General features: G+C 43.0%; 2 protein-coding genes across 2 annotated transcripts; one reads left to right on the forward strand and one right to left on the reverse strand.

Annotated features, from left to right (window-relative positions):
• Positions 1–6,797: 6,797 nt before the first annotated feature.
• Positions 6,798–15,225, forward strand: LOC112261284 (transmembrane protein 184C). Its single transcript, XM_024436539.2, has 11 exons — positions 6,798–7,420; positions 7,529–7,659; positions 7,797–7,833; positions 8,288–8,404; positions 8,618–8,706; positions 9,942–10,016; positions 11,991–12,084; positions 12,220–12,332; positions 12,753–12,852; positions 13,152–13,323; positions 13,581–15,225. Exons 1-11 carry the CDS (start codon positions 7,301–7,303, stop codon positions 13,913–13,915), a joined length of 1,383 nt encoding a protein of 460 aa, XP_024292307.1. The 5' UTR covers positions 6,798–7,300; the 3' UTR covers positions 13,916–15,225.
• A 42-nt stretch (positions 15,226–15,267) lies between these two features.
• LOC112261285 (protein arginine N-methyltransferase 9) lies at positions 15,268–27,989 on the reverse strand. The gene is made up of 13 exons (XM_024436540.2): positions 27,838–27,989; positions 27,227–27,434; positions 26,519–26,667; positions 25,994–26,230; positions 25,379–25,546; positions 24,792–24,894; positions 23,964–24,073; positions 23,459–23,648; positions 22,984–23,167; positions 20,040–20,775; positions 19,763–19,916; positions 17,524–17,646; positions 15,268–16,032 (listed from the first exon to the last, which is right to left on the reverse strand). Exons 1-13 carry the CDS (start codon positions 27,861–27,863, stop codon positions 15,748–15,750), a joined length of 2,673 nt encoding a protein of 890 aa, XP_024292308.1. The 5' UTR covers positions 27,864–27,989; the 3' UTR covers positions 15,268–15,747.
• Positions 27,990–27,992: the final 3 nt, after the last annotated feature.

Genomic DNA, 27,992 nt, shown 5'->3' on the forward strand with positions numbered 1-27,992 from the left:
AAAGAGGCTCCTCTATATAGAACATGGTGAACAGAGCCAAGTCCTTAATGTTGAAGGCCAAACACTGTTCACGAATGACAAGGCATTGGAGGGTTAAGTGTGTGTGTGTGTGTGTGTGTGTGTGTGTGTGTGTGTGTGTGTGTGTGTGTGTGTGTGTGTGCGTGCGTGCGTGTGCGCGTGCGCGTGTGTGTGCGTGTGTGTGTGGAGAGAGGCATCAGAGGGTTATTATACAGTGCAGGCTGTTCTCTGCTGAAGAACGATGTCGGATGGATGTCTCCCTTTATTCAGCAGAGTTTAAACCCATGCTCTCAGCTGCCACTCAGACTTAAGATGCATACAACACAATAACAGGGAGGACTAGATGGACTACATATACCTAACTATGGTGGGTCGATAATGAGGAAGTCTATGAGTTTTGAAAGGGAGCTGAGAAAATTGTGAAGAGATACTTTGGGAAGATGAACTATGCTTTGAAGCTAGGATAAATGTTATACAAAGTCAATCTTAATTGAATAGATTATAATGAGTTGTACGTTGTTCATTCTTAATTAGGCCATTGTATTCGCTACATACTGTGTACACAGAGTAAGGAATTAAGATAGAACGTGATACAACTGTGTTGAAATCCTTATACTAGCTAGATTTCACAACATCAACAACTCAATCACCAACTGAGTTCTAAAGTAATCATCAATGGCTACAGACAGATGCAAGCAGAGAATAGCTATTCTGAAACATACCACCATAGACTTTAATAATAGCCTGTGCCCTTTGTCAGGCTTCTCTACGTGTCTCTCAGCATTACACAGATGTACTGACAGACCTGGGTTCAAATAGTATTTTAAACAATTCCATTTGGTTTTGTTGTGCCAGGCCAGATAAATCAAGCCCAGCGAAATGATTTTAAACCAAATGGAATAGTCCCAAAGGTGCCAACCCCTGCCTTCTGGCTTTTTAGGCTGACTAAAGCCAACGCAAAAAGTATTTGAAATGATTTCAAATACTATTTGAACCCAGGTCTGTCTGTATAAATGGAATGGTCCCAAAAGTTCCAACCCCTGCCTTACAGCTTTTTAGGTTGACAAAAGCGAACACTAAAGTATTTGAAATTATTTCAAATACTTTTAGCGGCTTTAGTCAGCCTAAAAAGACAGAGGGCAGGGGTTGGCACTTTTGGGACTATTAAATTTGATTTTGTTGTACCAGGCCAGCTCAATCAAACCAAGCTAAATTATGTGAAAGATTTCAAATACTATTTGAACCCAGGTTTAGTACTGAGGTAATGGATTGGTGTTGAGTCCAAACAAGCACTTCACACTTCAGGGTCAATCCTACCTCATGCCATAATAGTCAGGTCAGACATCGACTTAGCTCTGCATTTCCTCTCAAGAATCCCCCTCAATCACAGAATAATATCAATAACACATTTCTAATACCCCGTGGAGTTCTGCCATACAGAGTAACCTGGAACCAGTAGAAACTGTATCAAACTGGATTGATGATTGGATAATGATATGGTCTGGGAGATATTATTGGTTCATCATGTTAGAGGCCTACTCTTCCAGCCAATCAGATTGTCACGCATAGGCCTACTCTTTCAGACAATCAGATTGTAAGGCTATTTCAGGAGGTGTATGGGTGACCTCATCTTTCATGCAAGTGATCTCAGAAACACACAGCATCCAGAAATATCAGTCTACAGGGACCGGATCCAGAAAATGGACAGAAAACAGGATGAATGATGACGCATTTTCGTGATTAGAAATATGAATGTCTGTTTCTTATAATGATATAACTTTGCTTTGTTTTCATATAGGCCAATACATACTGTATGTATAAAATGTTCTGAATGCATGTCATTCTAATCTGGAACACTTTGTAGGTCAGGCTAAAAATCTATTCTATTCCAATCTGTTAGTTATTGTTCAGGAGAAGAAACAGCACAGCTGAAGTAAGTTCCCTGGGTGAATTTGAACACTTCCTAACACACAGACCTTAAGCAGATGTATTAAGATAAATAAATCATCTCTGAATAATTGCAGACTTGTGTATTCCCCTGATGAGGGCGGTGCACTTTGGCTGATACTGTATCACTTGGTGCCAGTCAACAATCAGACAGTATGGCTCCACCTCTGCATACATTGATTTTCAGTAACTTCGCAGGGCCCATATTCATAAAGAGTCTCGGAGTAAGACTGCTGATCTGGGATCAGTGTTGCTTTTCAGATCATAATGGGTAGGATTAGATGGACAAAGGAGACCTGGTCCTAGATCAGCACTCCTACTCAGATGTTTTGTAACTAAGTAACAAGACCTGTTCAATTCATTCAAAAATATACAGTGTCAAGATAAAGTATGTGAACCCTTTTGAATTATCTGGATTTCTGCATAAATTGGTCAATTTTTTTGATCTGATCTTCATCACAACAACAGACAAACACAGTCTGCTTAAACTAATAAGAAAAATACAATACTTTCTGTGTTGTCCATATTGAATACATAATTTATACATTCACGGTGTAGGTTGGAAAAAGTGTGTGAACCCCTAGGCTAATGACTTCTCCAAAAGCTAATTGGAGTCAGGAGTCAGCTAACCTGGAGTACAATCATTGAGACGAGATTGGAGATGTTGGTTAAAGCTGCCCTGCCCTATAAAAAACACTCACAAAATGTGAGTTTGCTATTCACAGGATGCATTGCCAGATGTGAACCATGCCTCGAACAAAATAGATCTCAGAAGACCCAAGATTAAGACTTGTTGACTTGCATAATGCTGGAAATGGTTACAAAAGTATCTATTAAAGCCTTGATGTTCATCAGTCCACAGTAAGACAAATTGTCTATAAATGGGGAAAGTTCAGCACTGTTGCTACTCTCCCTAGGAGTTGTCATCCTGCAAAGATGACTGACTGCTGCAAAGATGACAGCGCAGAATTCTCAATGAGGTTAAAAAGAATCTTAGAGTGTCAACTAAGACTTAAAGAAATCTCTGGAACATGCTAACATCTCTCTTGACGAGTCTACGATATGTAAAACACTAAACAAGAATGGGGTTCATGGAAGGACACCAGGGCAGAAGCCAATGCTGTCCAAAAAAAACATTGCTGCGTGTCTGAAGTTAGCAAAAGAGCATCTGGATGTTCCACAGCGCTACTGGCAAAATATTCCGTGAACAGATGAAACTATAGTTGAGTTGTTTGGAAGGAACACAAAACACTATGTGTGGAGGAAAAAAGTCACAGCACACCAACATCAAATCCTTCTTCCCAACTGTAAAGTATGGCGGGGGGAGCATCATGGTTTGGGACTGCTTTGCCGCTTCAGTGCCAAGGCCAGCTTGCTATAATCAACAGAAAAATGAATTCCCAAGTTTATCAAGACATTTTTCATGAGAATGTAAGGCTATCTGTCCACCAATTGAACCTCAACAGAAGTTGGGTGATGCAACAGGACAACGACCCAAAACCCAGAAGTAAATCAACAACAGAATGGCTTCAACAGAAGAAAATATGCCTTCTGGAGTGGCTCAGTCCTGACCTCAACCCGATTGAGATGCTGTGGTATGACCTCAAAAGAGCAGTTCACACCAGACATCCCAAAAATATTTCTGATCTGAGTTTTTTAAAGAGGAATGGTCCAAAATTCCTCCTGACCATTGTGCAGGTCTGATCCTCAACCACAGAAAACTTTGGTTGAGGTTATTACTGCGAAAGGAGGTTATTAAATCCAAGGGTTCACATACTTTTCCCACCCTGCACTGTGAATGTTTATACGGTGTGTTGAATAAAGACAAGAAAACGTTTAATTGTTTGTGTGTTATTAATTTAAGCAGACTGTGTTTGTCTATTGTTGTGACTTAGATGAAGATCAGATCAAATTTATGCAGAAATCCAGGTATTACCAAAGGGTTCACATACTTTTTCTTGCCACTGTATATATTTTGTACCCCCTTTGCGTTCTTGTCTCATTGCTGCAACTTCTCAACGGGCTCGAACGGGTCGAGTCCGTTGAGTCATGATTCCCCCGAAACATGACCCATCGAACCACGCTTATTAACACCCGCCTGCTTAACCTGGAAGCCAGCCGCACCAATGTGTCGGAGGAAACACTGTTCAACTGACGACCGAGGTCAACCTGCAGTCCCACGGGACTCCCGATCACGGCCGGTTGTGATTCAGCCCGGGATCAAACCAGCGTCTGTAGTGATGGCTGCGATGCAGTGCATTAAACCGCTGCGCCACTCGGGAGGCCCTTAAATACAGTGCCGAGACAGCCAGGGGTCGAACCTAGAATCTTCTAATCCATCGTCAGACACATTTTCCATTGTGCCACTGTCCCCGATCATTCACATTTCTTAACAAATCCTCCCACAGTTCTATGTGCCATCCAAATAACCTTATTGTGCACTGTAAAATGATGCTTCAGTGGGATCTTATCCACGTCACATTGTCTATGCTCAAATATGTTTTCAGTTTGATCAAACACAGCACATGTTTATCCTACCCGGCCCTAACATGGCTGGGTTCCTAATGCCATTTTGCATAGCAATCCCTCCAAGCTATAACCCACCAAGGCGCCAGCTCGCTCGCATGACTGTGGTGGCAAAGACCATTTCTAATTTATAAAAGCCAAAAGGATTAATTCAAAATTCATGAACAATCTGTCTGGTAACAACCAGTGATTTCTGTGACTGTGGGGCAGTAAGTAGCTAGTGAAACGATGGGGACGGATGGTGCAACACAAAGGAATGTTCTGCCTCCACTCATTACACAGGGAAACACACTCTGAACGAAAGAGAGGAGAGAGAGATTCATCGTCAGACTTCTCCTCCCTAGGCTCTTTCTATAACTTTCTTCATACGCAATGCTGTTTGAGTATAAAATCCTTTAGAAAAATGTCAGAACAGCTATCGTGAAACAAACTGCTGGCAACAAGAGGCCTAAAACTCCTTGAAATCTTGTAATTCATTCCCAGAACTAAACAAACAATGAGGGAACAATGAGGGAGAAAGATTACTATTTTGTTTTACAAGCCTAGTCAATTCAACCCACCATCTGCCCTCATCATGGAAAAGTTTGTGCCGACAACCTTCTCTGCGTAAAACATTATTTCACTCCTCGTCACCGTTGCGAGAGTAATTGAAGCAGACCGCAGAGGGGTTATAAAACTAGTCTGTTTCACATTCTCCAGGATTCTTGGTTTCGTGACTGAGAGAAGTTGTTTATTAAAAGAGCAGGTCTCCAATGATACATGGCAGATCAGGCCAACACATTAAAACAGTTCCTAGTTCCCGGCACTGGCTTCAAGTCATGAAATAAGTATAGTGACCTTCACTTCAACCCCACTGCATTTTGAGGTATAAGAAGATGGTCACTCCAATAAATATATTTAAATTGAGAAGTTTCCCTGATATCTGCACTCTGTGGTAAGAAATGCAGTCCTTGTCTTCACTGCTGTAAATGCACCTACATTCGATAAAAAAATAACAAGCACATTCCTTAAATAATTTGTTAACAAGTATCTCTAGTAAAAATAAGCTCAAATCCCACATCCTTGACTTTCTCTGCTTCCCTGCACCGAGCTAGACCCAGATCACATTCTCTGTTGTGGTTCAATCTATTCCATGTGGAGCCTAATGTTCAACTAAACAAGTTTCAACTGGAATAAATCAATTGAAAACCTTCAATTGGACAAAGAAAATCGAGCCTAATTGACTGTGGCCTATTTACTCCACTCTAATTAACGGAGCAACGGATGCTTCTCTGACATTATTTAACCATTTAAATTGTCTAAAGGCTAGGGGCGGCAGGGTAGCCAAGTGGTTAGAGCATTGGACTAGTAACCGGAAGGTTGCAAGTTCAAACCCCTGACCTGACAAGGTACAAATCTGTTGTTCTGCCCCTGAACAGGCAGTTAACCCACTGTTCCTAGGCTGTCATTGAAAGTTAGAATTTGTTCTTAACTGACTTGCCTGGTTAAATAAAAATAACAGATCTGTATTGAAATAGTTATCCTAGGACAATACACAGGTGGTTGTTGTGTTTTTCAAATGAAGGCCTTGTGAGAACTTGTCGTAGAGATTTTTTTAAAGCAACTTCAGCCAAGCCTTCAGCCTGTTGTCATTCATCTTCATTGTGTTATCTTTCTTTGGACAAATGGTTTCACCTGACTAAATATTTAGCGCTGACTGGCACCTTTCTGAAAGCCTTTGTAGGAATTAGTGGAGCTTTTGGACTTAATCCTCTCACACCATTTCTCACTTCTTAAGAATCTTAATTAGAACCATGTATTCACAGGCCACATGTTTAACAGCAAGGAAAGAGAGAAATAAATATATATAAATAAGAGAGAGAGAGAGAGAGAGAGAGAAGCCAAGTCCAGTATGTTTTTTTTTATATAGGCAAAGGATACACAAATAAGATTCAACAAATGCATATTTGTGGTATTTTCTATGAATACATGTGAGAAGTTAGGCTAGTTCAATGTGGAGCATGACAATGAAAATGAGTTTCCACAGTGGATGTCACATTTATACTTCGTCATTATTTTATACAGTTGAGTTATTCTTAACAACTTTTGGTAATTTAAATTAATTAGCATTTTCCACTTGTGTGAAATACTGAGAATGATTGATTTGCATTGCCATCTAGTGGAGCTTGCATGAGGACGCAGATTGCAGATCAACCGAACTACATCTGTGCCTAAGCCTTCCAATGTAATGGACTAAAAGCGTGAGCAATGGAAAGTAATTGAGATATTTTCCATATCCAATCAGATTGAAGCATGGGCGGCATTTGTCAAGAACGTCAACAAGAAGTAACCATCAGTTACGCTGTAAAACTTATGTTGATGTTTAGGAAGTTTTAGAAATGAATAGATCGTTATTAATACAAGAACTGCGTTGTTTTTGACCAGTTGGATTTGATTAGATTATCAATTTTTGTTATTAATTTTATCAAGAGCTTTCGTTTGGAATGGATGCAGCGTGGATTAATTGTTTGTTTACATAGTGAATCATGAGATCAGCTGACTAACGTTAGCTAGCTAGCTACCAATTTCTGGTTTAGCAAAGCAGCTAACGTTACAATGTGTTTGGAAATTACCGTTCAGTATTCATGCTTCCCAAAGCACACTTGAAACGAACTCTTATATACCAAGCTATAGCTGGCAGCGGTAATAGCTAGTTGTTAGCTAGCTAGCTTGCTAGCATTAGCTTTGTTTTCAGCAATCTCACTCATTGACATAGTGAGTGTAGGACGCTGGCTAACTTGCTGTGGCTAACTAGCTTACCATTAAAAATATGCCTTGTACTTGTGGCAACTGGAGGAGATGGATTCGCCCTCTGGTCGTTTTTCTATACTTTCTGGTTGTGCTTGTCGTCCTACTACCCCTGTGCATCTGGGAACTACAGAAATCAGAGGTCAGTTCGTATCTTTGCAGTCCAATTATATCGTTACTTGACACTGAATAGCCTAGTTCATGCTTTGTTGTTTGGATGTTGATTACATACGTAATGTATACCTTTCAGGTTGGTACCCATAACAAAGCATGGTTCATAGCTGGGATATTCGTGTTCATGACCATACCCATATCACTATGGGGGATCCTGCAGCATCTTGTAAACTATACTCAACCAGAGCTACAGAAGCCGATTATCAGGTAAGTGAAAGACTACTCTGTCACAGCTGTAGGATAGTATTACTTCATTACCGTCATGGGTTTGTGTCTTTATCTTGAAGGATGTACAATAATACCTAACTGATTGTGAATGACCTCGTCTCCTTTTTTTTTTACAGAATATTATGGATGGTCCCCATTTACAGTTTGGACAGTGTAAGTAATGCCTTCAATTCTTGATCATGTAGCTAGATGTTCTTAAAAGTCAACATTGGTTTATTGTTAAGTTACAAATATTTGACAAAATAAGTTAACAGAAGTCACTGTAGCTTTGACAGAAGTCAGAAGTCATTGTAGTAGTAAAACTGAAAAGCGCCTGAGATGAGCGTGGCATTTCAATTAGCATCTGCTTCTAATTAGCATCTGCTACGCTCAGCGTTCCCCCTGTCACACAATTTCCATTATCCTACTTCCCAAAGAATGAGAACAGAGCTCCTTTAGAAAAACAAAACAGAGAAACAAAAAAATGCCTCACTCCCTGACTGACTTTTCAGTGTAAGTGTTCAAGTGTTCACTATTATCATGCAACATATCATTGAGATAATGTAATGACCCATCTATGATCCCATTCCTCTCCTTGTCTTCCTCTCCCACCCTCTCCCTCTCACAGTGGATTGCGTTGAAGTACCCCAGCATTGCCATCTACGTGGACACGTGCAGGGAGTGCTACGAGGCATACGTCATCTACAACTTCATGATCTTCCTGCTCAACTACCTGGGAAACCAGGTGCACATTCTTGTCACTGAGAATGATCCCAGACCTGTTTGTTCTAACATTCCAATCATGGCCACTCTTTGTCCTATGCCAAACATAAGTCTAGCACAAACACATCTGGATCCCAGGCTAGACTGAGTAGCCTACATTTATTTCAATATCCTCACACTGTAATTCCTCTCTTCTCTTTATTTCTCTCTCACTCTCTCAACCATGGGTAACCAGTACCCCAGCCTGGTACTGATGCTGGAGGTGCAGGAGCAGCAGAAACACCTTCCTCCCCTCTGCTGCTGCCCGGCATGGCCCATGGGAGAGTGAGTTTGTTGCTTTTATAGTTTTTGTAGTTCTTTAAGTGTATGTGTGCTATAATGAACAGGCCCCATGTACCAGATCTGTTAATGCTGTGTGTTTGGCATGAGAACAAATGTAGGGGTTGGCTTTACTCATAGCGACATTGTATCTGTCCCATTAGGGTGTCTGTGGGAGCATGGGCAGGGCATTGATGCGATCTCCATTTTGAAGTAGTGAATTTTCTTCTACTACTTTTATAAGTTGGTTACAAAAATTAAATAGTCATACTGCCACCTAGAATGTGTTGTTTGAACAGGTATAAAGCCAAGGTTGGCAAATTTACTGCCACATGCGGTTATGGAACTTTTGATCACTTCTAATTCATTGGCTGATGCCTCCTTATGACCTGGATGGATTTATGTGATCCTTCCTTAAACCATAGGAAGTCCCACCCAATTGACTACTTCAAAATGGTGAAAGTCCTTAATGCCGCTGTCCATGCTAAAACTGGCTTTTGGCCATTAGAGTCCCCTATCAATATCTATGTCATTACTGCACAATCAGCCAGGCTAATAAGGAGCTATAATATTATCCATACCATGTGTTATGAGTTTACATTTTAGGATGAAGGTCTATGTTTTTGTGCAGCAATAAACTACCACTTTGTTAGGATTAATAACATGATTTTTTTACCACATTGATGTGTTTTAAGTATACATTTTATATTTCAGGCTCATAATCAAAACAGGAAGTTGGGTGTTAAAAGTGGCTCCAGTCTGTGTGGCCTCCATTTTGAGTCTATTTCTAAAAGGTTCACCTTCAAGGTGTTTGTTTGGCTGCTTGAAGTCTCTCCAAGTCTCCATTGCTACTCGCCAGCTCCAAACAAGCCCCAGTCAGGCAACAATAGTAATATGTAGCATGTCTGCCTGTAGTTGATTAAGAACAGAACCAGAAGTGTTTGCAAGTGGAACAACGTGTTCTCATTTAGGAAAAATGCACCAGTCTAAAGAACAGAAAGACAGCATTAGGCTCATCTGTTTTGTTTACTCTGCATTTTAACTAATGCTCTGCATCTGTGATTTTAGCCACAGGTATTGCAACATCTTTCTTCATAGGATGTTATTGATTTTAGGAAATGGAAGAAATTCATGAAAAACAAAGCTGGTGATTAGTAAGATGCTATTTTATAGTGGGAAAAAGCTAACATTTTGTGTGAATGTCTTTCCTTAATAATGTGTACTGTGTTTTCCTATTGCAGGGTATTGCTATTGAGATGCAAGCTGGGAGTGTTGCAATACACGGTTGTCAGACCAGTCACAACAGTTATTGCCTTGTAAGTGTTTTGCACATTCCATTCAGGATGGACCTATGTTATATGCCTAAGTGTTGAATGTACAGTGCCTTGCGAAAGTATTCGCCCCCCTTGAACTTTGCGACCTTTTGCCACATTTCAGGCTTCAAACATAAAGATATAAAACTGTTTTTTTGTGAAGAATCAACAACAAGTGGGACACAATCATGAAGTGGAACGACATTTATTGGATATTTCAAACTTTGGGCGTGCAAAATTATTCAGCCCCCTTAAGTTAATACTTTGTAGCACCACCTTTTGCTGCGATTACAGCTGTAAGTCGCTTGGGGTATGTCTCTATCAGTTTTGTACATCGAGAGACTGAAATTTTTTCCCATTCCTCCTTGCAAAACAGCTCGAGCTCAGTGAGGTTGGATGGAGAGCATTTGTGAACAGCAGTTTTCAGTTCTTTCCACAGATTCTCGATTGGATTCAGGTCTGGACTTTGACTTGGCCATTCTAACACCTGGATAGGTTTATTTTTGAACCATTCCATTGTAGATTTTGCTTTATGTTTTGGATCATTGTCTTGTTGGAAGACAAATCTCCGTCCCAGTCTCAGGTCTTTTGCAGACTCCATCAGGTTTTCTTCCAGAATGGTCCTGTATTTGGCTCCATCCATCTTCCCATCAATTTTAACCATCTTCCCTGTCCCTGCTGAAGAAAAGCAGGCCCAAACCATGATGCTGCCACCACCATGTTTGACAGTGGGGATGTTGTGTTCAGGGTGATGAGCTGTGTTGCTTTTACACCAAACATAACATTTTGCATTGTTGCCAAAAAGTTCAATTTTGGTTTCATCTGACCAGAGCACCTTCTTCCACATGTTTGGTGTGTCTCCCAGGTGGCTTGTGGCAAACTTTAAACAACACTTTTTATGGATATCTTTAAGAAATGGCTTTCTTCTTGCCACTCTTCCATAAAGGCCAGATTTGTGCAATATACGACTGATTGTTGTCCTATGGACAGAGTCTCCCACCTCAGCTGTAGATCTCTGCAGTTCATCCAGAGTGATCATGGGCCTCTTGGCTGCATCTCTGATCAGTCTTCTCCTTGTATGAGCTGAAAGTTTAGAGGGACGGCCAGATCTTGGTAGATTTGCAGTGGTCTGATATTCCCTCCATTTCAGTATTATCGCTTGCACAGTGCTCCTTGGGATGTTTAAAGCTTGGGAAATCTTTTTGTATCCAAATCCGGCTTTAAACTTCTTCACAACAGTATCTCGGACCTGCCTGGTGTGTTCCTTGTTCTTCATGATGCTCTCTGCACTTTTAACGGACCTCTGAGACTATCACAGTGCAGGTGCATTTAGACGGAGACTTGATTACACACAGGTGGATTGTATTTATCATCATTAGTCATTTAGGTCAACATTGGATCATTCAGAGATCCTCACTGAACTAATAATTTTGCACGCCCAATTTTTCAGTTTTTGATTTGTTAAAGTTTGAAATATCCAATAAATGTCATTCCACTTCATGATTGTGTCCCACTTGTTGTTGATTCTTCACAAAAAAATAGTTTTATATCTTTAAGTTTGAAGCCTGAAATGTGGCAAAAGGTCGCAAAGTTCAAGGGGGCCGAATACTTTCGCAAGGCACTGTACATGTGCCCAGAGAGACAGCAACCGTACCTTGTTCCAGGGCCAGCTCTGTCTCTCTTGACTTCTGGGTCAGCCAGTCCAAGCAGATGATCATTTGTTCAGATGGTGACGAAACATAAATATGTACAAAAAGGAAAAATACCAAAGGCATGCCCAAACCTAAAGATTTTAAAAGAAAAAAAGTATCATGGCCACCAAATCAACCACAGCAGCCTTACGGCTCCCAAGCTGCCACCCCTTGGGGGACTGTAGCGTGCGGTCTAAACTACCTAACCTATTCCCTAACACTCACCACATATAAATTCACTTTTGGTATCAAGTCATATCACATGTCTCCATTCACTATCCTGTAGGATATGTCAGCTCTGTGGTGTGTATGATGAAGGTAACTTCAGCTCAACCAATGCATGGACGTACCTGGTGATATTCAACAATATGTCGCAGCTGGTAGGTTCTGCATTTTTCACACTTGTCTCCACATTGCTGTAAACTTCCTGTCACCATACCACCACCACAAATATAACATTATTAAATATTTAGCAGTCAGTATGTGGTCTCTTTCTCTATCATTCTCTCTCCCAGTTTGCCATGTACTGTTTGGTCCTGTTCTACAAGGCCCTAAGAGAGGAACTGGCCCCCATCAGACCAGTGGGGAAGTTCCTGTGTGTCAAAATGGTGGTCTTTGTCTCCTTCTGGTGAGTGCTTTTTTTGGGGGCTGCCATTTTGGATCACCTGCATCTACCTCCTAGCCTGGTTCCAGATCTGTTTGTGCTGTCTTGCCAACCCATGTGGTCAATGTCAAGCCATTGATATAGCACAAACAGATCTGGGACCGGGCTATCGACCTCCATGATTAATAACATATTTGTTTCCCAGTCAATGTGTCTGCCATTCATGGATCTAGCATTGTTATCCATTAAAGTAACACAGTTTTGGCTGCCCATTTTGTATTTCTTATACAACTTCTTTTCAGAATTGCATGTGTAGGACTTGTTAACAAAGTATGTTTTAAAGCTGTGTGGATTATAGCCACTAATTGGGTTAATGCGTTCTCTGTGTTGGCTGCAGTGTAGAGGATTGATTATTTCCACTCTGTTGTCTGGAATCTATCTTAGGCAAGCTGCGTTCATCGCTCTCCTGGTCAAGGTTGGAGTGATCTCAGAGAGACACACGTGGGACTGGGACAGTGTGGAGGCTGTAGCTACAGGCCTACAGGTAATGCAAGACAATACCAATACTGTATAACGCCATAGTAACACTTTTGCTACAATGCTACATAATGCTGTAGTAATGCAGTTGTACAATGACTTGTTTGGTATAAGGTAATATCTGTTGAGGCTTGTGGTCTCAAGCCCCTAGAAAACGAGATGATTCATCTCAAGGACTTCTATCCCATGTAAGATTTCTAAACAACCTAAATAGAGATGATGGTTTGTTACATACTAAACATGAAACAGGTGTGAGAATAGAATTGCTTTGCTATACAGTCAAGCTTTCATCCATACTTCATCCAGGACTTCATCATCTGTGTGGAGATGTTCCTGGCGGCCATCGCCCACCACTTCAGCTTCACCTACAAGCCCTACATCCAGGAGGCTGAGGAGGGATCCTGCTTCGACTCCTTCCTGGCCATGTGGGACATCTCTGACGTCAGGGCTGACATCTCTGAGCAAGTCCGCAACGTGGGTTAGTTCTCATCCCATTTGGCTTGACTCAATAGCAGTCCTGCATGAATGGAATCAAAGAAGCCGCTGTTAAGAACTTTGTTTGACAAGGTTTCCTCTCAGAACCAAGTGCGTTGGCTAGCTACTCCATTTATGTTCATAGAATGTCATGACAGAATAGAAAATGGCTACTCAAAATGTTCAAGACTTTGATAGATTTCCTTATTATGTGAGTGTATTGCCATTCTCAAATCTTCAAACATTTATTTCCTGATACAGGGAGAACGGTTATGGGCCGAACTAGGAAGACATATTTTGGTGAGGCGGAGGACGACGGTGAGCGCTCAGGCTTGCTTTCTCCGGGCTCCCTGGACGCCATCGGTCCCACGGAGACCTTGTCCAACCCGGCGTCCCCCAAGGGTCGGTACCAGGGCCTGGGCAAAACCCAAACGCCCCACTCCTTGTCAGCCCCTGCCGGGCTCAGCAATTGCCAGTGGATTGGAGAGGGGGATGGAGAGGAGAGGGAAGACGATGGTAGACAAGCTCCAGAGCCCAGAAACACCAACAACGAGCCAACAGACTCGGTTACAGACGACCTTGTCGTTATCGCTTAGCGTCATCGCTAGAATCCTCCAATGGGGTCTCTGAATGCACGTTATACCAAACACAGTTTGGCAGGATTCAAGTATGGCCTCGGCTACGTTTCCCCTACAGATGATATTTGGCTAATCCGCACAAGATCAAATTAAAGCAAGCGATGAAAAAGCACACGTTAATTAAGAAATATTGTAGTGAGTCATTCGTCCACCAGGGTTGATGCAGATGGACCTCTGTCAATGACAGCTCGAAGAATGTTCATAAGCTTTCGTAAGGGTCTCATGACACTTAAGATATATTTTCTTGTATTTGTATTGTACTACTGAGTCATAATGGTAAAGTACGGTACCTCAATACCTTATTTTAGTGTAACCCCTCATTTTAATGGGTCCGGACTTCAAGTTCAAAAGCTGGTGAGAGATTTTACCAGTATACGTGTTCTATAATAGCACCTGGGTGATGTCACTACAAACTCGTTAATCATTTACCAAGGGTTTTAGTTGTTGCTACGAAAACATATATGTAGCTTTTAAACTGAAACTTACACAAAATACTGGTTTGTACCAATGATTGATTTATATACAGTACCACAAGGGTTTTTCTTAAAAAAAAAAACTTTTCTACATTGTAGATTAATAGTGAAGACAAAACTATGAAATAATACACATGGATTCTTCAAAGTAGCCACCCTTTGCCTTTGACAGCTTTGCACACTCTTGGCATAAAGAAAAACCCTTCATGAGTAGGTGTCAATACTTTTGACTGGTACTGTACATTATTGGTTTGCACATGCTTGAATACGGTCTTCGAACCTATAGTACAGTTTTTGAAGCATGAAGCTGTGTCTCACTTTGGCATTAACACTAACAGCCTCTATAGTCTTCTCAGATGCCTTGTCCTAGTGTATCCACACTCAAGTAATTCACATCTGCCTCTCATTTGTAAATATAAATGAAACAGATGCTTACATAGTCATGGTTATAGATATACATTTTGTTGGACAAATGTATCTGACATTTAACTTACCATTCTAATTTCTGTTTTAAGCTTTTCAGGGATATTAGTTGTGATTTACTGTACTGAAAGGGATTGATATCAGTCTTTTACAAGACTATCAGTCTTTTACTAGTTTCATTCATCCATTAGTAGAACGTCTTCCTATCAGGAATGTGTGTCAAGTGTGTGCAGCTATTGCCTTACCTGATGTTTGTCACAACTATTAACCTTCAGAGGGAAGTACTACATCAAACGTGTTAGCACCTTTGTCTTTTGAGAGTTCAACTCAAGGTTCCAAACATTCACCCTCCAATAAATGAAATTAAATGTGGCTGTCAGTTTTTGCTAGTGTCAATAAGAAATTGACACAATGTTGAGATGACACCAAGTCTCTTGTTTGTTCATTATGATTTTCTTTGATTTCTAAATTATTCTTTGAGATAAAATGAAAGTGCTGATACAAAACATTTGAATGAAGACTGCAACCATAATCAAGAGACGTCATTCCAAAACAAGATTATGAACACACTAAAGAAATGTCTCAAGGTGAGCACATCATAAAACATGTAAATGTCTTTGTGAAAGTCCTGTGAGAAGGCATATTGAGATGGTAGCTATTGTAGACCATGGGTCATTTTAGAGCTGGCGCTTCAGGAGAATCCATAGTCCAATCCCTTCCCCTCCTCGACATATATGCAGTTCACACTCACAATATAGAACGCAGAGTGATACCTTGACCTCTCTCCCAGTAAGACTGAGTGGACTTGATGCTCTTGTAGAATCAAAAGCACCACAACTCCCTCCTTTTAAACACTTATGAAGTTGACTCTTGTACTTTCATATCACCAGACATCTACTTATCACAGATAGTCACTGAGCGGACTCTAACAGAATCCACAGTCCCGGTCTCCTCACCCTCTTCCTCTATACTGGCTGATATGGAGATGGAGCTCTTCTGCAGGGTGACGGCCAGTCGTACCCAGTCTCCCTCCCTCACTGCCAGGGGCTGGTGCAGCACCACAGCAGCCTGCTTCCAATGGGAGTCCTGGTTGAAGGTGCTCACGCTGATCTCCTCGTTCAGGTGGATCTGGTACCAGAAGGGCACAGCAGTTACCCTGCCTGAGGCACTAGCCTGGACCTGGTAGAAACACACAGTCAGGGCCATAGAAATAGACACTTGTAATCAATAAAGTAGTAATTGTAAACTTAACGTGTAAATATTTGTATGAACATAAGATTCAACAACTGAGACAAACTGAGCAGGGTCCACATGTGACTAACAGAAATGGAATGTGTCCCTGAACAAAGGGGGGTCAAAATCAAAAGTAACAGTCATTATCAGGTGTGGCCACCAGCTGCATGAAGTACTGCAGTGAATCTCCTCATGGACTGCACTAGATTTGCCAGATGTTACCCCACTCTTCCACCAAGACACCTGCAGGTTCCCGGACATTTCTGGGGGGGAATTGCCCTAGCCCTCACCCTCCGATCCAATAGGTCCCAGACATGCTCAATGGGATTGAGATCTGGGCTCTTCGCTGGCCATGGCAGAACACTGACATTCCTGTCTCGCAGGAAATCCCGCACAGAACGAGCAGTACGGCTGGTAGCATTGTCATGCTGGAGGGTCATGTCAGGATGAGCCTGCAGGAAGGGTACCACATGAGGAAGAAGGATGTCTTTCCTGTAACGCACAGCGTTGAGATTGCCTGCAATGAGAACAAGCTCAGTCTGATGATGCTGTGACACACCACCCCGGGCAATGACGGACCCTCCACCTCCAAATCGATCCCGCTCCAGAGTACAGGCCTCGGTGTAACGTTCATTCCTTTGACGATAAATGCGAATCCGACCATCACCCCTGGTGAGACAAAACCGCGACTTGTCAGTGAAGAGCACTTTTTGCCAGTCCTGTCTGGTCCAGTGACGGTGGCTTTGTGCCCATAGGCGACGTAGTTGCCGGTCATGTCTGGTGAGGATCTGCCTTACAACAGGCCTACAAGACCACAGTCCAGCCTCAGTTCAGCTGTCCGTCTTGTCTCCCTTTAGTGCCGTCTTCGGCGTCTCACAGTACAGACAATGTAATTTATTTCCCTGGCCACATCTGCAGTCCTCATGCCTCCTTGCAGCATGCCTAAGGCACGTTCACGCAGATGAACAGGGACCCTTGGCATCTTTCTTTTGGTGTTTTTCAGAGTCAGTAGAAAGGCCTCTTTGGTGTCCTAAGTTTTCGTAACTGTGACCTTAATTGCCTACCGTCTATAAGCTGTTAGTGTCTTAACGATCGTTCCACAGGTGCATGTTCATTAATTGTTTATGGTTCATTGAACAAGCATGGGAAACAGTGTTTAAACCCTTTACAATGAAGTTATTCAGATTTTTAAAGACAGGGTCCTGAAAAAGAGACGTTTCTTTTTGTGCTGAGTTTATGTCTATGGTCAGGGCCACAGCTCAGTGGAAGTACTGACACTGCCAAGGGATCTGGAAACTAACTCAGTGTTAACCTCAGTATAATGTGTAAGCAGACAATGGTGCCATTTACCATGTTTATTTTTTTTATATGAATGTTTCAGACAATTTCTGATAATGTATCTATAACTAAATGAATCTGTTGGGTTTGGGGCTTTACCTTGACGTCTCTGTTGGTATAGTTGGCATTGGTGTTCATGAGGTCCAGGATAAAGAGTTCTACAGAGTCACTGAGATGTCTACACTGCAGAGTGGACAAGTCCAGAAACACATGGACTGGAACCTAGGAAGGAGAGAGATCATATCATTGTTACATATTAGATGTCCATTCAGCGGACATCTATACAACCCTACATCTGAGACTAATTCAAGCCCTTTAAAACAGAATGACAAGGCAGTCCATGTAGTCCAGTTCAGTGTTTCCCAAACCTCTCCAGCTCCTTTCACTAGTTGTCAGGCGTTTTAACAAAATCTCCAACTCTTAGAACTCCTTTAGAGTCGTGTGCATCATGTGACCTGCTGCAAACGCACCACTACACTCTAGAAAGCAGGAGGAGAGTGCTCAACAAGCGACAGAGCGGGAGTGTCACTGTCACAGAGAACAAACGAATGCCGCCGCCTCCTCCTCCTCCCGGTCACAGCTCCCGGTGTCTCCGCCGCTCTCCGTTGGATGTCATTGATGTAATGCTTCCTGACGGATCCAGGTAGGGATGTCCTTACGTGAAGCCGTGTGGATGCTTTTCCCCAGAGTGACAGTCGTGCCCTTGTCTGAGCTCTTCAGAGACAACATCTGTTTAAACAAACTGCCGTCCCGCGGGAGCCAACGCCGAAAATTAGAGCGCCAACATGACACCGGAAAAGACAGACAACTTAAAAGGATTTCTCAGCTCCCCGTAATACGGACGGAAAGACAGATAAAAGAAAAGATGAGAAGTTTCAACGTAGAAGGTTGCATTGCAAGCAAATTTTTTTTGTGTTTTTTTTACTTAAAAAAGCACAGTAAAAGGTCAGTTTAAATGCATTGTGCCATTTCAAATTGGTTCACTTGAGCGCAACTGCAATACGGGAGACCCAAGAACCACTAGTTCTGCGAAAGAAACTATAAGAAAACAATGTTTAGCTTTCGCCAGAATATTTGGTGGGGGGGGGGGCCTTATATGTCAGCAGCCATCTTGAGTCAAGATGTTACAACCCTCAGGCAACATGTTGCTGTGTCTCAGGAGCCTGTCCTTTGATTCAGAAGAATGATGCAAGGTACAAAGAACATCGAGGCAGCTGTCAATACTATGACTATTGCACCATTGACATGAGAGGGAATACCAGATATGAGAGGAGACATGTTGAGCGAGAAAGGTTTGGGAGTTGTGTCACGTACAATGAATTTCTGAGTTGACCATACTTTTCCCCCTAACCATGCAGTAAATTTACTATATGACTTTGTTAGTTATCAGAGTATACTGCATGCACATTTAGAGCTGAGGAGTGTGACTACAGCCAGGAGGTTTTCCTGACAATGTGACCGGACTCGGTCCTCTGTAGCTCAGATGGTAGCGCATGGCGCTTGCCCTCAGAACAGCCTCAATTTGTCGGGGCATGGACTGGCCCATGTCGACTCCAATGCTTCCTACAGTTGTGTCAAGTTGGCTGGATGTCCTTTGGGTGGTGGACCATTCTTGATACACACGGAAAACGGTTGAGCGTGAAAAACCCAGCAGCGTTGCAGTTCTTGACACACTCAAACCAGTGCGCCTGGCACCTACTACCATACCCCGTTTAAAGGCACTTAAATATTTTGTCTTGCCCATTCACCCTCTGAATGTCACATCAATACACAATCCATGTCTCAAGGCTTAAAAAGCCTTCTCCTCCCCTTCATCTACACTGATTGGATTTAACAAGTGACAGCAATACGGAATCATACCTTTCAACTGGATTCACCTGGTCAGTCTGTCATGGAAAGAGCAGATGTTGCTATTGTTTTGTACACTGTGTAAAGAGATATATATACATATATATATATATACACAGTATATCCAAAACAAACTGTGTGGTTTGAGGCCTGAATGCTGATTCACTGAAATATGTGGTATATCAGAATGTATACCCATATGAAAACATTAATATTTAATGTTAATTACATTGGTAACCAGTTTATAATAGCAATAAGGCTCCTCGGGGGTTTGTGGTATCTGGCCAATATACCACAGCTAAGGGCTATGTCCAGGCACTTCGTGTTGCATCTTGCATAAGAACAGCCCGTGGCCATATACCACAACCCCCCTGGCCTTATTGCTTAACTATATCATTAAAACCTCAGGCCCTAGTGACGACATATGCAAGGCAGGTGGGGAGATGCAGTAAGCATGCAGCGGATCTGGGGAGGTGTGTCAGTAACTCACAGTGAACTGGTTGATGAACGGGGCGATGTTGAAGCCCAGTGTCGGCTCCTGGCCCTGGACAGCACTCTCCAGCAGCAGGGTGTCAGACTCCACCAGCATCCCGTACAACACTATTCTCTCTGGGAAGATCTGACCGCCGTCCTCCAACAGGCACCTGCCATGGATGGACCCCACCAAAACAATCAAACTATTGTACAAAAAAAAGGGACAGATTCTTCCAAACCCAAGTAGTCTACCAAAGCTATCTTTCCCAGCAGCGCTTGCTCCATCTTCCTACCTGGCTAGGGTGGCTTTCTCCATCAGCTTCTGCCTCACTAAGCCACAGGTCTCCACACAGTCTAATATAATGGAGCTCCACAGCTTCTCCCTGGAGGGTCTCTGGAGCACTGCCTGCTCGTCCTCCACCTGGTTCAGCCAGAACTCGAGAGCCTCCTCTGGGACACCGTTGGCCATGGCCAGCCTCCTGAGCACCGCCTGGTGCTGGGTCTTCTCTACCGAACTATAGGCCTTCACCTGGCCCTGACTGGCTGCTATGAGGGACAGAACAGAGAAGCCCTCGGACACGTCCAGCACGTAGAAGGGGTCGGGACCAGGGTCCATAGGGCCACTTGGGGGGTCAGTGAGAGGCATGACCTCTAACCCTTGACCCTGGACCGAACGAGCGTCCTTCAGGTTGTTGATGAGTTTAGCCAGTGCCCTGCGGAAACTATCGTGGTAGGGCTGGTTGTTGAGGAGGGCCATTTCAGCACACTCCAGCATGGTGTAGTCTCGAGGTCCACTGCTCTGCTCTGTCCCGAGGCAAGCTAGGGCACTGCACAGTTCTGCCTCAGCGTTAAGGCTTGGGTTGGGATTGCCGCTCGGGCCTGGGTTGTTTCTAGGTATGTCTGGATCCAGACAGTCGTCTAGACGGAACTCTCGTCCGTCTCTCGCTATGGCAACGCTGCAGAGTCTCAGGTAGGCGTCCCGGCAGGAGATCTCAACGATGAGCTCGTCACCAGGCCTCAGGGGAAAATCTGACGAGACATTTCATTTTATGGTTCATTTGAATAAGGACAGATACAAGCCTATTGACAATGAATAAACAACCATCCAATGCGTTGCACCATCACTTAAATATTTTGCCCATTCACCCTCTGAATGGCACACATACACAATCCATGTCTCAATTCTTTAACATGTCTCCTCCCCTTCATCTACACTGATTGAAGTGGCAAGTGGAAATGGCACTGATTGAAGTGACATCAATAAGGGATCATATCTTTCACCTGGATTCACCTGGTCAGTCTATGTCGTGGAAAGAGCAGGTGTTCATAACATTTTATACACTCACTGTATGCACATTTGTTTTGAAGTGTGTGACCCTTTTTAAGTCTAATAGATAAAGCACGTAAAATTGCAAATGACGTACAAATTCTTGGCATATCATAAGAAACAAGTTGATTTCTTTCTTTTTTATAAGGCCTTGTTTTGCACACATGACTGTTTATTCATGAACCACAACAACAAGTAAACAGAACTGGCATGGACCAAGATGCTTTGCCACTGCACAAAAAGAAAGAGGAAGAGAGGGGTAGGAGCAGGGGAGCGAGGGAGGCACACAGACAGAGAGACTCCTGTAGGAATAACATCTGTTTGTGTCATCACGTCAGCGTGTGGCTTGTCGTTGTCAGGGGGCGTTTGGGGAAAATACATATGTATAGCCTATAAGAGATTCATGAACACTAAAGAGTGTCACAGGCAATCCCGGTGCACCCGCCTGTCTCGCCACGGCAGCCGGGAAACGGATGTCGATGATCATCGGGAAAAATAGCGGGGATGGTGTCTGGTGGGTCCCTAGACGCTGCCCCTGTCAATTAGCAACACAGAGCTCGGCAGCTGAATGATGGTGCCTCTCAACGACAACACCACGGTACAACTTCACTTTGCTGTTCTACGTCTGGAAGGAGCACAATAGCCTGACAGGATGAAGGAGTACAGACAAAAGGTCAAGCCTATTTGCATAGAACTCATTCAACCCATTCGAATGTTCACGGTTGTGAAATCCAGCTAGGCAAACCAAAGACAACCAATAACAGCCTCGAGGTTACAGTGGAAGTTGACTTCAGTCATTGCCTACTGTCTTCAATGGAATAGGTTTCTTCTGTATGTGGCCTACTGCCCCCGTTTGACAGAATGGGGAATTGCATTGCAAACATCAGAAGGGGACAAATATTACAGCGGAATATGTAAGAACACCATTTGTATATATTATGTACAGTGTGTAATATATGTGTAATTTATTACTGCAATAGTTGTTCTGAGTGGATGTCAGGAGAATCTGTGTAGAACTTGACCAGTCTCTACAGTGCATTCTGTGCATCTCTACTGTATGATGAGAAGGGCTCTATGTAGAGATGTTTATGCACACTGCTCCCTATGCACTGCAACACTACATCATACTCCTACAGAGGAGTAGGGTGCAGTTGTATAAATATACTACCTCACTGCATGTGTATAGGCACCGAGTGTACAAAACATTATGAACACCTGCTCTTTCCATGAAATAGACCAGGGGTACCCAACTCTTACCCTACGAGGCCCGGAGCCTGCTGGTTTTCTGTCCTACCTGATAACTCATTGCACCCGCCTGGTGTCCCAGGTCTAAATCAGTCTGACTAGAGGAGAACAATGATTTTTAAAAACAGCAGTGGAACTGGCTTCAAGGTCCAGAGTTGAGTTTGAGGGACACAGACTGACTAGGTGAATCCAGGTGAACGCTTTGATCCCTTATTGAGGTCACTTGTTAAACCCACTTCAATCAGTGTTGATGAAGGGGAGGAGGATATTTAAGCCTTGAGACATGGAGTGTGTATGTGTGCCATTCAGAGGGTGAATGGGCAAGACAAAAGATTTAAGACTTAAGTTCCTTTCAATGGGGTATGGTAGTAGGTGCCAGGAGCACCTGGTTGACTGTGTCAAGAACTGCAACACTGATGGGTTTTTCACACTCAACAGTTTCCTGTGTGTATCAAGAATGACCCACCACCCAAAGGACATCCAGACAACTTGACACCTGTGGGAAGCATTGGAGTCAACATGGGCCAGCATCCCTGTGGAACGCTTTCGCCATCTTACAGAGTCCATGCCCCAAAGAGTTGAGGCTGTCCTGAGGGCTAAAGGAAAGGTGTTCCTAATGTTTTGTACACTCAGTGTACATACATGTCTTATATAAATGATCCTACTGTGTGGTGTCTGAACGGGGTAGATGGCCTGCTCCCAGCAGGTGTCCTCCTTAGGGCCGGTGGACAGGCTACTCTGCTGGTCCAGGTGGAGCTGGAACCACACGGCCAGGGCGTCCAGCAGACCCTCCCCAGTTACAGGTAGACGCACCCGGCTCACCTCCCTGGAGCACAGACCCTCCAGCTCCTGGGGTACAGTTAGCATAGCATAATACAATCACTGCTCTTGTATTCTTGGAACCTATAGCCAAATATCACGCTAACTAGCTTGTTCGATTTTGAAAAGCTTGAGAGAGTATGAGGCTTTTGACATATTGTTTTGTTATCATTATACAGAATCTACACACAGCAATGCCACTGTGAAGCTGTAAGTCGTTGCTGTTGATGATAACTAACAGTTCAGTAGATTCCCCATAGAGATGTAATTCTGGTTTATACGTTATCTATGTACACATGAAGACGCTTTACTGCCGCTCACCTGCACGTTGTTGAAGTCTATGTCCAGGGCATTGAAGGGTTCAGTGAGGGGCGTGTAGCCTCCAGGCAGTCTGCTCAGTCTCTCTGTGGTGTAGGGCTCTGTGGAGTCATCCTCTGAGCTGCAGCTTACTGGGCTGTGGAGCTCTCCGGCTGCAGCCGTGGCCAGGCCTCCCACCTCAGACACACACAGCCTGCAGGCACATGGTTATAAATAGATGGTATGACATGAATATTAACACCGGTGTCTATTCACACACACACACACACACACACAACCTCCAGGGACATAAGGCCTTCAGCTGTTGTTCCATGTCGACAATGAAATATTCCAACAGATGAGGACACGAAAGGTGAATAACATGTTGAACTTCTTGATGTTTGGTGTACTGTTCTAAATGCTGTGGCATTGAAACGTGCTAAATAAATTATACCACTGAATCCATCGTTGAAGAACACTGTCTGACTGACTTAAGTTAGCCTTTATTAACAACAGAGGGACAGGTCACCTGTGATGACGGCGGATCTCCAGGCACTGGACAGCCATCCCAAACACAGTGGCTCCGGCAGGGATGACCCGGCCTGCTTGGGAGGGAGGCCTGGATGGGTCCTGGGTGCTCTGCAGTAGCAGGAGCAGAAAGTGAGCCTTCACGTCTTCATACATCAGGCCTCATGCCATTAACTTTGCTATAATAGGATTTTGGTTGTTGTTGCAATTTATATTATATGTTTACTAAATGCACTTGTCTGTAGGGAATCTTAATGTAAAGGATTTTCATCTATCCTTTCTTTTTATTTTTTACCTCAAATGTAGTATCACATTGAGACCATAGATGGCACTGTTGGCTTATATTGACTGCAGCATTATGATATTGAGGAAGGTGGTTGATTGGTACTGTAGCCTCCTACTGTAAAAATGATTTTGGAGGAATCTCTTTGCCAATAAACAAAGGATTTGGCTGGATAAAGGACATTTAATATAAGAGGATTGATGCTCCATAATCATGCTTGACAATTGTGATTGTGACAAAAATATAGGTAAAGCCTCTTGAAGATGACTTTGCGATCACTTGTGTTGAATTGAGAGACAGACAATCCTGTTAAATGAATGAAACACATGAACATGACTGGCATCTAAATCCATGGTTGTAATGAAACCTAAAATGTTATGAGAAAGTAAAATAAATAATCAATACTAAAACCAAGTCCTGTTACTTACTAATCACGGTAATGCTTTCAGACTTGCACTAAAGGGTGGCTTGTATTCACTACAGTGTTGGAACTCAGTATGAACACAAAACTAATCCTCAAAATGGCTGCCTATGCTAGTTAATTACCTGTGGAGGCAAAAGCAGATGATTCCAGGCGTGTATAAGGCTCTCTATAATACCTTCACCAAATAGGCCGGCATCCACAGTCTCGGTGACAACCAGCGATACCCTACCACAGAAAACACATCACACAAACGGTACATACACATTAGAGGACGACGCATAGGGACAGTTTCCAGGCCACAAACTACATCTTAGTAATTTAGCAGAAGCTCTTATCCAGAGCGACTTACATTAGTGCATTCATCTTAAAGTAAGCTAGGTCAGACAACACATCACAATCGTAGCAAGTACATTTTCTCTCAACAAAGTAGTTATCAGCATAGGTAGTTCTAGTAGAAAAAGACAAGGGCATTACTTGTATTTTATTTTGGGAGAGGACATGGAATTTATTCAAGATACTCTTTAAAGAAGTAGGGTTGCAGACGTTTTTGGAAGACTCTGCTGTCTTGACATGGGGTTAAATTAAGTCTTGGACTGATGCCCATGCTCAATGGAGTCTCTATGTCTTTTTAGTCCAGGACTAGGCTTAATCTATGTCCAGGAAACTGGCCCATACAGATGTCAGAGTAAGAGGGAAGGTGAAAGGTCACCTCTTAGGGATGTCTTTAGGCACTTCCATCTCCAGCGACTTCATATGGAGGATCTTGATGCGTCCGTTCATTCCGTTAGCGGTGACCACCTCACAGGCCAGTTCGTACATGGTCTTGGACAGCTCACAGGCGTACACCTCAGCCGCCCCTGCCTTCTTAGCACACATTCTGTCCATAGAGAGACCAGAGAGGAACAAGGATTACAAGCAGTAACAAACTAATAGAAATGGACAGACCACAGCCATGACAGTTAAGTGTTTTTAACACAAACGTAGTCAATCCCAGAGATGTGTAGATTTCTCTGGGATAAATACTAACCATTAAGATTGTAAAACTTTAACCTAATTATTCATACAGCATAGCCACTGTAATAAAACAAAAGATGCACTTAAAAGGATAGCTCACCCAAATTACAAAATTACATTGGTTTCCTTACCCTGTAAGGAATGTACAAGGTATGACAGCAATCCATTCTTTGGTTTAGTTGTTTTCCTGGCAGTGGCTGGCACTATTTCCAAATGTCCAAAGACCTCTTGCAGGTTAAGGAAAGCAATATGTAATTTTTTCATTTGATGAACTATCCCTTTAACTGTAATAGGCAAAAAGAAATCTCACCCGAGGATACCGGTCCCTGTGCCTATATCTAACACAGTGTTGCAGCCTCCCTCAACAGCCTTCTGGATGGCCTGCTGGTACTTGTGGTTCCTCCTGCGATCGTTGAGCATCAGGAAGTGCCAGCGCTCCACCAGCCAGTTGGCCACGCGGTAGAAATTCTCCTTGGCCTCAGGGTAGTCCGGCTTCAGCTTCAGGGCCTTGTGGAAATGACCAGCGGCCTCATCCCGGAATCCCATTCTGGAGCGTGCATTGAAGATTGGAATGGAACAATTGTGAGCGATCTAAGAATACTGTGACACATTTACTAGGACACAGCGCTGTCTCGAAGGTTCAATCACTTTACACCACTGCATGCAAACAAACAATTAATTGGCAAGACATGAAAGAAAAGATAACTATAGTCTTGACCCGGTATTGAGCACAACCTAAGGTACAATATTACCCCACCATAACTCTGACTAGTAAATTCTTTCCAGTTCCCAAACCTACAGACAAGACACAGTCAGACTGTTGAGTGAGGGCTACCTGAACAGGTGTTCGCCCATGCTGTTGATGATGACCTCATCAGTAGGGAAGAGCTCCAGAGCCTGTTCATAGCAGTCAAACAGGTCCTGGATGCGCCCCAGAGAGTCAAGCTCATCTGCCCATTTGAACAGAGTGAACCTAAAGGACTCCTGAAAACACACATTATAAAAACTTTATTGGTGATGTATTGAACTAATCTACAAATGACCTCACTTGTCTTTCCCTTCAGTGGTAAAGATTTGTATTATAACGTGCAGAGAGAATACACACTTCAACTTCAAAACAAAAGGGCCAGTAACCGAAGAGTCATTGGTTTGAATACCTGAGCCAACAAGGTTGAGCAAGGCATTTAACCCTAATTTGCTAAAGGGGCACCATACTACTATGGCTGACCCTGTAAAATAACACATTTCACAGCACCTATCTGGTGTATGTGAAAACAAATACAAATCTAATAAAAAAATTCTGAAAGTTCAATGGGAATGTCAATTGTCAGACAGGCTGAATGGTATATAGCAGGGCTCTCCAATCCTGTTCCTGGAGAGATACAGTCCTATAGGTTTTTGCTCCAACCCTAATCTAGCGCACCTGATTCTAATAATTAGCTGGTTGATAAATTAAATTAGGTTAGTTACAACCTACAGGAGGGTAGCACTCCAGAAACAGGGTTGGAGAGCCCTGGTCTACAGGCTTTCCTTTGCTACCCACACTGGCAAAGTCCTTCAGCACAGGAGCCAGGTTGAGGACGAGAAGGTAGTGGACAAAGGCAGTCCCATAGTCTTGGTTGAACAGACACTGCTGGGCACTCTCCAGTGACCTGGACACCAGCTCATTCCTGGCAGGGTCCTCCCTGGGCACCCGACGGTTTCGTCTGCCCCGCTTAGGCCTGGTGCTGGTGTTGGGCATTCCGATCACACTGATGAGTTAGGAGACACATATGTTAGGAACACACAGAAACATAAACGCATAGCCACACAACATTCATCACACTGATGAGCAGTTTAGTTTAGGTGTTGTTGTGGTTGTAAAAGTGTGCAGCAGATATTTTGGTTTTAACCACAATACACGAGCTAGCAAGCTAACGTTATAATCATACAAGTCTAGACTATCGTTGCAAAATGCCACATATACTAGCCACATCAAATGATACAAGAGTGTAGCTAACTAGCAGTATTGTGTTCATCATGCACTATCACTAGCTACCTACTAGGTATTATTTTCAAAACGAGTCGCTAACTTAGCTACTACTGTATGTTAACTAGCTAAATATAGCCAGCAGACTGTGTAAAACTTCATTTTCAGTGATGTTGATGACTTACTATATATGTATCACACAATCATGCATTTAAATACAACAGTAACGTTATAAAGGATCACATTAACAGTATAAAATGTAGCGATAGCAGCATCTGATCGCGCCGTTAGCTGAAGACCACTGACAGTGAAGTATAATAAGAGTTTCTAAACCCAGAGA

This window comes from Oncorhynchus tshawytscha, linkage group LG11 (genome assembly GCF_018296145.1).
Source record: "Oncorhynchus tshawytscha isolate Ot180627B linkage group LG11, Otsh_v2.0, whole genome shotgun sequence".
Lineage (NCBI taxonomy): Eukaryota > Metazoa > Chordata > Actinopteri > Salmoniformes > Salmonidae > Oncorhynchus > Oncorhynchus tshawytscha.